At 35.9% G+C, this 12,163-nt stretch overlaps 1 protein-coding gene across 7 annotated transcripts in view; it reads right to left on the reverse strand.

Moving 5' to 3' along the window:
* BIRC6 (baculoviral IAP repeat containing 6) overlaps positions 1 to 12,163 on the reverse strand; it is a 170,976-nt gene that overhangs the window by 138,191 nt on the left and 20,622 nt on the right. For all 7 annotated transcript variants that reach the window (XM_064648546.1, XM_064648544.1, XM_064648542.1 and 4 more), the window contains exons 6-10: positions 10,942 to 11,024; positions 9,545 to 9,767; positions 9,287 to 9,447; positions 7,570 to 7,628; positions 5,484 to 6,878 (exon numbers count right to left, since the gene is read on the reverse strand). In XM_064648546.1, coding sequence (XP_064504616.1) covers positions 5,484 to 6,878; positions 7,570 to 7,628; positions 9,287 to 9,447; positions 9,545 to 9,767; positions 10,942 to 11,024 — 1,921 coding nt within the window. The remainder of the gene's footprint in view (positions 1 to 5,483; positions 6,879 to 7,569; positions 7,629 to 9,286; positions 9,448 to 9,544; positions 9,768 to 10,941; positions 11,025 to 12,163) is intronic.

Genomic DNA, 12,163 nt, shown 5'->3' on the forward strand with positions numbered 1-12,163 from the left:
ACTTACAGTCCCCTACTTCTCTTGACACTGGGCTGTAGAGGACGGGTTAGTTCTAAATGTGCAAGTTAGAACGCTTGAAAAATGTCATCAAGAGAGCTACCCCAAAACCTCACTCCAACACAATTTATACTATTCTTGGAGATTTTACCTATAAAATTTCATCCCAACTTATGGAAAAATAGAATGCAACTGAACAGGGACAAGTGAAAGTTACTACACCTAGCAAGAAATAACTAAAAGAGCTATTATGGGATGAAGAAAAATCAGCTAGCCAGCAGTTCTGCAAAAGAGGCTCTTGTGAGTCAGAAGATAAACCTGGTTCAATTTCCTGCTCCAAAGTGCAAATATTTCATTATGTACACATGCACATGGTACATACAGACTGCAGAGCTGCTTAAGGAATTCTTCTGTTCAAAGACATCTGTAGGATTACTGTGCCTGGTTTTGGCTATCTCATCAAGAAACATGTGGACTGACTTGAGCAGGTCTTTTGGGAGGGGTAAGTAAGGGTTGGGGATTTTTTTTCTTTTCTTTTAAAGTACCTAAGGAAAGTTTAAAAGGATTGGAGATACTCAGCTGGAGCAAATAAATGATTGCAAAAGAACAGCATCTAAATAAACTCTGTCTTCCCCTTCTTTTTTTGAAGAAATCTTTTTGCCATGTTCCTAATGAATATACAATCAGTATGACTCCAATGAGCAAAGATGATATAGGCTAAACACTAGGGGGAAAATCATCATCAAGGACAGCATGCAGTAGAAGAAATTTCATGACTAGGCTGTTAAATCTCCATGCTGAAGATGCTCAAAAATAGGGTGATCACTACTCTTCTGCTGAATGGGTAAGCGTAATTGATCCTGACTTGAAGATGATCTTTCAGCATCACTTCCAACACTAATTTTGATATGTAAAAACTTGACCTCTCTCCAGTCCTATTAGACTCCATTGCCTAAGGAGGTAGAAAACTGAAAATACTAAATTGATTCTTGAACTTCAAATACACAGTAGACAAGGCTGACAAAGCCTAATGACAGGGAAGACACAAATAAGATATCCAAACTAAATCAGAAAAAAGCTACGGAGTGTAATTAGTACACTACTTACAACTCAAGAGCAAGCAATCCGCTGTAAATGAAAGGTACAAGGTTTGGAGGAATCAATTCTTAAAGCTATCAAAATGCCATTCAGTTCTGGCAGGCATGCCATAAGAAGTATCAGCACAGACGACTCACTTTTGACCTACCAAACTCCAGCCTGAAAAAAATACTTTTTCCAACAAAGGGGAGTGACGAGAAAAACTCTTGTTATAATTTAACACCGTTAAAATGTTATAATGTAACACATTTTAAAATGTCAGCTGAGCACAATCCAGCAATGCTTCACTCACTAGAAGGACTTCGAGCACTCAAAGAGATGGTATAGATTTTAACACCTGCTCAAATCAGACAGTATGTGCAGAAAGTACCTTCTTCACCAGAACACCATGAACATTTCCACTTTTTACAGCATTTGTTTGAAATGCCACCACAGCTTCCTATTCAATATTTCTTCAGAGAGCGCAGATACTTCACAAGGGAGAACATCAAGAGCAATGAAAGACAGAAAATTGACACATCTTTATGATCTTTTAAAAATACTCCCAGAAACACAAACATGGACAAATTTCAAAACAAAACACAAGCAGAGATTTGCATCTTTATACTGAACTAAAATAGGTTCAGATATGTCCATTTTTTTACCTAATTCTGTATTGCAAAGCAGAGGTCAACAAAATTGTCTGAATGATAAACACAGCTAAGCAGCTAAAGTAAGTAAGCGATCCAAAACAAATTCAACAAAGGAAAAAAGTAGAACATATGCTGTGGAACATCTTCTTAAGTAATTTTTTAGTCGGACTCTAATTAAAAAAAAAAAGTTAAGATGAAAACTGAGATATCAGAAAGACAGTGACAACTCTATCTCTGGAAATTTATGCATCCACAAGAAACTATATCTGATCCTCTTAAGCACCAGATAATAGGCTTTAAATATCATCAAAAGACCACCCTACAGCTGTATCCCTACTCAAAAACAATGCCTACTGCATAGTTAATGAAGAAATTACTTATTTCGTACTTATCATTTTGAATATTACAAAAGCATAAAATAAGCTGTCTTATATTATATAACACAAAACATTTAAACCCCCATACAATAGCACACAAAGTACTATTAAGAGGAATATTAACTATAGTCTACCTTGACCAAGGGGAGGAGAAGAGAAGAAAGCAAAATACAAAGAGAATAAAGTCCACCATGTTTGTTTAACAGAACTGGAACCAAGAATATACTTGCACACTTCTTCCCAGAGGTCAACTCCAGGTAATCCTTGCAGAAACAGGTAAGTACCTGAAGCTGACACCGAGAGGTAACAATTTGAAGTGGGACTCACAGGGATGGATGACATCAAATGCAGGTCTAAAACATCATCATGGCTAGGCTTTGCGAATGAAGATTTGGGTGGTCTGAAACACCTCTACATTAAACCACTCCAAATCTAAATACCCATCCACACAGAGCTTCCTTTTTAGTCATATCTAAAAGACAGCTATGGAAAAATTTTATGATGTAGCAGGAGAAGGAGAAAAAAAGAAAGGTTTTTCTGCATCCAAAACTTTCAGGTATTAAAGTACCTCTTTCCCTGCCCTCACCATCCGAGCAAGTAAACAGGAAAGAATATACTGCTTAGCTTTTATTCCTGATTAGTTTTCCAACAACATCCAAGCATTTCCAATGTGTGTATGTTCCAAAACTTCTACTTAACATTTTCACTTATGTCTTTGCACTACAAGGTTCTTTCTAGAAGGATTGAATACATCAATGAATACTGTTATTCTGCTTTCAATACGTATCTTCCTAATGCTGTCGGACTGCAGGCACTATCTTATATGAGGCAATAAACCTAGTGGATTAAAAACTCAAAGTGATTTTGGAAGAATTTTGGAAGAAGCCTAGGAAAACTGCATTTGAGAAAAAATATCAATAATAAAATAACCCATCTTCATCCACCTAGCAGCTAAGCAAGAAATTTTATGCACTCACGGCAGAAAGTTTAAAGGGTGATTACGATTCAAGACAACAAAAATTATGCAAAACCTGTTCTGTATAAGAAGGTATTCAAATGTACGACAGGATGCAGAATTAAAAAAGTTATATTAATAGTTGAGGTTCTTGATTTGCTTTTTCTATTAGTGTTCCTGAATTTTATGCCTTACAGTTATTTATAAACATTTCAGATCCAAGTCATTCTTTACAAAGCTTCACATTTTAGCATAAATGTTTTGACTCTGAGGCTTCAAACATACCTAGCACCAGATCCTGAAATCCAGACTTCTAATGGACATTGATCCCTAAATATTTATGACGGCTTTGGGACCTAATTTCTCGAAAGTGAGAAAAATTACACTGGGAAAAGTGATTGAAATGTTAAATAAGGACTAGAAATTGAAAGCTTCTAAAGCATTAATACAATAAAAATAACAAATTCCAAAGTCCATTTTAATACGATTGCAGAGCAGAAGATGGAAGTTCCAACCAGAGGTGCAATGGGTGTATATAAGAGATAAGAATAATCAATGGATTTTTTTTTTAAGTAATCACAGTACTATATTCAAAATAGGAAACTTGTGGGCTGAGGAGTACCTGTAGCATACTGGACTACAGAAGAAAAAAACCCCAAATCTCAGCCATCTTCAAGGCAGCAAGAACAAAAGAAGTCCCAACAAAGCTATTTATAAATTGCTAGATGGATATTATAGTACTCAGAGAGATTTACTGAAAAAGCAGAATGATGTGCTTGTCTGTTATGAGGAAGATGAAGTATCCTCCACTCAGTAACAGAGATGGTGGTTGTCTAGGCAGAGGCAAATACTCCAACACACACAGAATAAATGTTTCCAACTCAACAGACCTGTTATCTTACACTCCATGTCCCAAAACAGGTTCAGATTATAGCAAATGCTACAAGAATGTAATTACCATACACAATAACACCTGATGGGAAAGTACAATGCACAGTAACAATAAGCCCTTTAACTTTTATCAAGAAAGACAAAACAGATTTTATGCAAGACAGAAATTAATAGTAATACAATGCTGTAGATAAAAAAAACACCTTAGCAAGGTTTGAATTTCTTTGTAATGAGATTGCAGTTTGATCAGCTAAGTATAGATAAAAACATTATGACATGGATATGATATACTAACAGTTTTCAAAGGCAATTAACCTTTCAGTTCCATCTTAACCAGGAAGAAGCGTGCATTACTAAATACAGCTGAAACGGTTTAACAGACATTTCTTCAAGAGTAGTTATGAAAAGAGAACAATTTAGTAAATATGAATGTTACCATTGGGAATCTGCAAACATAAATACTAGTTGCTAACATACAATATTTTCATTCGTATTTGATAAGCAAATCTAAAATCTCCACTTCTAAAACTCTTGGTAGGTAAATGATAAACATGGAGCCCTTAACAAAACTGAGATTTTTACACTAAGCTTGACTTTATCTGTTGGAAATAACAGGTAAATTTGATTTAACAACTACTCATAGGATGACTGTGTCATCAGTGTGATTTCCAAAGAAGGAAAGGTATCGATGTAAATTCTTCTAGTAGAGAGAAAGTTCAACGTGATATTGGTGGGAATTAATCTGCAATGTATGAATCATCCCATCAGCTTAGCCCCTCTGAGAGCCTAAGCATTTCCACCAGAGCTGCATTCAACTGCAGGAGAACTAATAAAACACTGATGTGTGGAGGAACTCGGATGACAGGTAGAGCTGTTTCCTCTGGTCCAATGTGACACAAGGGAAGTGGGAGTTCTGTGGTGGTTTAGGGACTTCTATTTGTTGCCTGAACTTGAGTTACACTCCCCTCCTACCCGCACCTCCTTCCCCAAAATGTCTTGTGTTCATTTGAAAAAAAAGATTTAATAATCCTGCATGGATAATCTGGCTCTCACACTCAGGAAAGTACAATCCCAACTGCAAAAAGCTGAAGCAGAACCAGCAGCATGCTACCTGAATGAAGATACAAATGACCACTGGAATAAGGTATAAAAGCATTATCTTCTCTATCCTCTTGAATATCATCAATTACAGATAGGAGACATCTTTCAGAAATGCGATTTCTTTAGCACAGAAATAATTACTTACAAGAACTACTTTTATTTGGTTTGGACTTAAGAAAATCTGTGCTTCTACAAGGCCAAATTTACCAATACATTGGACACATGCAAGAATTCTTGCCATTCTAGAGATGAAAATCTACGTTTAAGATGAGGAATTAACTCAAGTCTATGCTTCCTAGACCAGAATTAAACTCTATGTAAATTCAATAAAATTTGCCTACTACTGTTCTGAAATTTTGGTTCTCAATTCTATAATATAATCCAAATACAGTAAAATCAATAATTAAAAAAAAAATTAAAGAATAGTCTTACCTTTGGTGCATGCACATAATCTGTCTGTGCCCGAACAGTATATCACAGAGACAAACATATCTGGTTCCTCAGTGCCCTCTTTTTTAGGTGGCTCCACTTTGGCTAGAATTTCAAAGTTCGAAAGATCTAATATTTTTACATATCCTCCCTGAGTAGTTATTACCAGGTGTCCAAGAGTAGAGATCTCAGATCTTCTTTCTCTCCCACTGCCATTTTTAGAAGTTAATTGTATTTCCTCTACAGGCTCCTCACAGTCGTCCTCTCGATTATCCAATATGTCTGGTGGGAGCAAAATCATTGAGGTAATTGTGTCTTGGGGGTCTTTGATATGCTGGATTTTTACTGGTTCCTCCTCTAGAGTAACTACTCTAGTGGCATAATTCATCTTATAAAGCACTAGGTATCCACCACTAACACTTCTCTGTTCAGGCTGAATTATTAAAGGAGTTGGTACATCTGCTGGTGACTCATGCTGGATCACATCAATACTCGTGCCATTCACTACAGCGAGACTTGATTCTAGTTCCCCCTTCCTTCTATTACATAGTGCCGAGTTTAATTTATTTAAATTATTCAAGGCCTCTACTTGATTTATTGCACTCAGAGATTCGACAGGACAAGTCCGCAGTCCTACTAACAGATGAACTCCATCTGCACAAGGTGTGATTGAATCTACACACAGGTTCTCCTCCTCTGCAAACTTTGGCAGACGCAGGCACTGAACCAAAGTCCCAGGCTTGGGAACCATGGAGCTCCACTTGTCCGAGTCCGGAGATGTTAGGTTGGCTGCAGCATCTGCAAACTGCTGAATGTAAGTCACAGGGGGATCCTGTAACAGCAATTGTTCCTGACTGTCCAGCTCCATTTCAATGATCTGTGGAACTGTGAAACCATCATCATGTATACTTTTACTCATAATATTGTTCATCTGTGAAAAGAGTTTTCCTGCTTTTTCATCAGATTCCTTAATGCTGTATAGCAACAATACAGGCAAAGTCCTCCTTACTAGAGGGGAATTCAGTTCTGAATTAGTGCAGGATTCATTGTCAGTTGATCCCTGTTCCGAGACACTCTCACCTCGAGTCCTACTTAAACCATCCAGTGATCTCTGAGAGTTACTGCTAACAGGAGAGGTAGCAGGTGATTTGTATGTTAATAGACCTCCAGCTAACAAACAAGGAAAAGGAATGTTGTGTTGTTCTAGATGTTTTTCCTTCATCTTTTCACTCTTACAGTTGGCCAAACAGGGATTTGCTCCAAGTTCTTCTAGATCCTTAACCGTGTCTTCCAGAACATTTGCAACGATTTCCCACTGAAGTTTTTCAGGTTGCTGAAGAACGCTGAGAGCTGTTATATCAAGGCTGACTTCCATAGTTTCTTTTTGTGATGTATGCCCTTTAAAGCAAAAATGTTGAACATAATACGTATGCTTAAAAAAAAAAAGGAATAATATTGCACATATTGCTGTTTGTTGAAAAAAAAAAAAATCTTTACATCTCATGCTCTTTTTTTTCCCCACTTGATCATCCTTACTCAAAGACTTAAACTGGATTATGGGAAATAAACATGCAATCCTCCCCCCATCAAAATTTCTGATTAAACCTCTAAGAAAATGACACAAGAACATCAAGCACAGCACTGTTCTGCTTCCATATGAAATACTTATTCAGGAAGAGAAGTACTTTATTGAAGTGCATACCCCCACGGAAACAATCAAGATATAGGAACTCTTTCTGGCAATCCCCTGAACTTAAAGGGTTTTGTACAGCTGTAATTTGTTCCTGTTCTAAGCAAGTTCTTTTATCTCGAATTGTGTGCTTTATTGACAGCAAGATAAGCAATGATTGTTGTCAAATAAGACATTTATTAACCAACAAAGTAGGGTTTTTCTTTCCTCCTGTATGTAATCTCTCCACCACACAAACAGTGACTTAAATACTAGCATTGCTTTCAAAGTAAATCCTTTTCCTTTTTTCTAATATGGTGAATTCAATATCATTGGTTTTGACAAACCTTTTTTAAAAGCCTGAGAAGAACAATTTCCCCTTTGACCTCTAAACTATTACATAGGTCAGATATAACCTACCTGTCACAGATTCTGATCTGGAATGCTCTTCACTGTCTGAATCCTCCAGTAGGTCATCACTGAAAAAAAAAATAAATGCATGAATGACACCATGTATACAGTAACTCCATGGTTATATTTAATTTATTTTTAAAAATAGTAAAAAAACAATGTTTATTATAACTGGACATTCCTTTTAGTTGGCACTGTAGAACCACTGATCAGTTCATCACAGACACTAAAAACATAGACTTTTTTCCTCCATTATCAAAACAGTAGACCAGCTTTCTGTTTGCCTCATTCTACTATTTTATTTCCTACAATTCAGACATAAATGCAATTAAAATGAAAGCCAGTGTACTGCTTCTAAAAATACTACCAGATTAATCATTTTTTTGATAAAAGCGGATTCTGTTCAAGAAACCTCTTGAAGAGAAATAGGCCATTTAGTAATTCTAAGAATATATTAATAATTTATGCATCTGGCTTTTCCAATATAAGAAATTATTTCCTATTAGAGGCTCCTTACACACAGGAAGAATAGTAATGCCTTTGCAGCTTCAGGTATAACTACTCACAGTACCAAGTCAGATTCTCAAATTTCAACAAACTGGATGCTTCGTCCTCACATCCAAGAAACAGATCTTTTTTGGTCCAAACCTGATCAACTTCACAACATGACAGAGAGAATTCAATACTTTGAAGTAAAATGTCTTAGTTCTGAGCAGTATGATTGCACTATCCTTCAATCATCCAGCTCTTAAAATTGGTTTAATTCTTTAATTCTTAAGGAGTTCACAGCCCTAAAGCTACAGCAGAAGTCCAGGCAGCTGTTAGGCCCCACCTGCTGATGTTGCCCATGTTTCTACATACTCTCTTCAGAAGAGCTTCATATTTTCTCTGCAGTACTGTAGATATCTCACCAAGCTTAAACTCAAAGATTTACTTTCCTGTGCATGAAGCAGCACTGTTAATTTCTGTAATACTAAAGTTTAAGAAGAAACATTCAGAAAAATAGCAAGACTTCCCCAAATACCTTCCATCCTGAATTTTTCAACAATTATTCACTCTTTTGTTTGAGTTTTGGCAATATGAGAAAGGAGTTCCCAGTAAGAGACTGCAAGAAGCATAAATGAAAGAATACCATTTTTTCTCATGTGACTCTTTCTGAGGACTGGCATACTCTCTAGCTTATCCAAAAGCTTGGAACAGCACTGTCTAATTGTTTATAGACTATGTACATATGTATTAAAGGCACACAATGAAGTATAAATTCCTAGCACATCCACATAACTTGTTTTCAGAATGACATAAGCAGAAATTACAGAAAAGCAACCAGAGGAAAGTGTGTTCCAGAAGTCCATGAGTAGCCTTTACTTTCAAAGTCTGAAATGGATAATTCATAACTAAAATAAAAATCCAAAAACTGATCCAAAACTTATATTCCTTTCTCTTTTCAACCTGCCTCTGAAACACTAGCACAGGGCAGCAATGAGATCTGCAATGTCTCTGCTAGAGGAGTATACAAACTGGAATAGCAGGAAACTGGCTTTAAAAATAGAAATTTAGACTACTGTTTTTCAAATGTTGAATTGTGTACAGACATATAGTGACTAAAAATATTATGTCCACGAAAAAAAAGTTTACCAATCTTTTGTTTCACAAAGCATAACAACTAAATGGTATTTACCACTTACACAGCAGCATTTTTTATTTCTAATTTTGTAGATTGGCATACCTGTCTCCTTCTAATTTTGGTATATCTGAGCAGCTAGATGAATCTTCTAACCATGCTAGTGTTGGTCTCCTTGAGTCAACCCCTGAGCTCTGTTCTCCTGATAACATAAGTTGCTGCACAATAGCTGGATCATATGCATTGATTTCAAATTTTAAGTGGACCTGAGAAACAACAGAAAACAGAAGAGGTAATTGATTTGAATCAAAACATGCTTAATAAGTAAATAATTAATAAAAACTGATTGTTTATATTGCATACCTTCATAAGTTTGGAAACATCCCATATGCAGATCTTTCCTCGTTTTGTCGCAGCAGCTAGAAAATGAGGGCAACTTCCAGATCCAAAGCAGGCTATTCTGTCAGTGCCATCTGTGCAGGGAAATTGTGCTGGACTTGTTGCCAGTGTGACTGAAAGAGGTACATTCTGAGTGTGCTCACCCTTGACAAATGGGCAGTTTGGGGAATGTCTCTCATGTTCAGACCTTTTCGCATTAAAAACAAAGAGAGCAAATATTGATTTCTTGCTGTGAAAAATACACACATCATATACAAGCTCAGCCCTAGAAGTAAAGCTGAAAATTAACTGTTTGAACTGTATTGCAGTCAACCATACAAGAGACTTCTGAAGCTACTAACACAGCTTTCCCTGCTGATTCTCAAGAGCAGACTGTATTAAAGCCTTTGATCACTCAATGCACATTCATATTCAAATGGATGAATCTACACACAGTGCTATTAATATAAGTAGTCCAGTAAACAAACATAATTATTCTATAGGCAGGAGCCTATCATGTCCTCATGAAGTAAAGCACAGATTAAATTCTACAGAATGTACGTTAGAATTCCAATTTTATGAGCAAGATATCATAAGTAACTTTAGAAGCAATGTTTTACCTTTAGTTCTACATTCACAGTTACAAAAATGAAAACTGAAAACAGTCCTGAATGACACATTGATGAAGAAGCATGAAGAAAGCCCTAATTTCAATATACAACTAAAGCAGAGACATGAAAGAACAATTACACAATTACAAAATGTCTGTAAACGTTATGTCACAAGGGAAAGGAGCAGACAAAGACTTTGAAGACAATATTATAAAGGAAAGGTTTCCAAAAGGTCAGGAATCTGATGTGTTCAAGTAACAATTATAAATTACTAAATAATCAAGACAAAAATTATGTTAAGAACTCTTCAATCAATATAAATTCCTGCATTTCTGTCACTACGCACAATTTTATGATTTGGGAAACTAGTAGTGGATGTTGCAACTTTACATAAAAGGCAAACATGCACTGCAAAGCCATTGGAGTTTATGGACTTGAAAAGAGACGTGATCTAGTCACAATCATATAGAAGATTGAGTTTAGATCCCTGCAAATTGTTTCATGGAACAATTCGAAATCAAAGAGCAAATCAATTTTAAGAAATAAAACCAACTACCATTTTTTGGGTTTAGTATTATACAGAAATTTGACCTACTACTGCAAACCATTTTGTGATTTGTTCCATGGTATCATTTTGGAAACCCATTCTTGTCAATGACATGCCCTAAACTCAGCAGAAATCCCATCGAGATAATGTTGATTTTTGTCCTTCAAGGATTTCCAACCTCTTCAGCACAAAATTACGTTTACTTCAAACATCATTAAACTTACCAAGGTTCATCTGTAGGTTCCCAGCACACCAAGCACACACTACAGGTAAAGCACATGGCTCTGTCATCTCCTGATGAAGCAGGCTATGAAAATAAGAAGAAACACTTGAAATTTATACATCTATGTACTATGGAACACTTTAACTAAGTGATCAAGTCTTTTCTGCTAGTGACATAGTAAAGCACCACATCAAACATATAAAAGGTCAAAATTATGTACTATCAAGTGGCAGTATTTCACATTAAATAAAAAAGGATACACTACATTACTATAGAAGGGATTCAGAGCCAACATCCATGCAAGTAACTGCATAAAAACCACCAACATAGAACAGAACTGACTTTTTTTAGTTTGGAAAAAGTTCACAAGGTTCAAAAGTTAGAACTGCAGCAGAATAAGTGTACCTCTGCATGCTTGGATAAATACAGGTTAAAAAATATTCCTTCCAATCTCCTAGGACATAAAAGTATTCTCTATTACTCCTATGCAAAGAACAGTTGTTACTAGCAGAAATAACTGAGGAAAAACAATGGAAATTTCCAATCTCCTAACATTTAGCATTCTCATGATCTCATTTCAAGACATGCTTGGGAATATGCAGACACAATTCCAATATATGAATTTCCTGCATTTCTCCTCCTGTACAAGTTTAAGAAATCCTCCAAAATCTTTATCCACTTGCACCTATCAGGCTTTGTAGTTGACGTGAGGCAGACAACATTGCTGTCAAATGATAGGCACTGCCCACCTGTCATTATCTAAATCCATACCATAATTATTTTTTTTACAGTAGAAATAATTTCAAAGAATGAAAAATAGAAATAAGCAAAGGTAGTGGAATAAAGTGTTGAGGTTGTATTTATTCACTAAGCCTAACAATTTAATGTGATCTAGGACCTTTGTTATAATACAGTGTAAGTTCTACTAAGAAAGCATGGTTAGAGAACTCCAATGTCAAGCTTATTGCTTTTTTTGCTTTACTTGTAATATAAAAAGGATGTTTACTCAACAATCTAACAAGGAGAAAGAGATTCGACATAACCAACTTCATCTCTATAATTGTTGTTTAACTCAGATCAATCTGATATTTAGAGATGTTTTATATGCTGAAATTCAGAACAGTGTTTTCTGTGCTCTGTACAAAAAAGAGAGGCAATCTCAAGGCATTAAAAAACTCTGAAGCTTAAAAAGCAAAAGGCGCTGGATGACAAAGTTTTTATGG

This window comes from Pseudopipra pipra, chromosome 3 (assembly GCF_036250125.1).
Source record: "Pseudopipra pipra isolate bDixPip1 chromosome 3, bDixPip1.hap1, whole genome shotgun sequence".
Taxonomy (NCBI): Eukaryota; Metazoa; Chordata; class Aves; order Passeriformes; family Pipridae; genus Pseudopipra; species Pseudopipra pipra.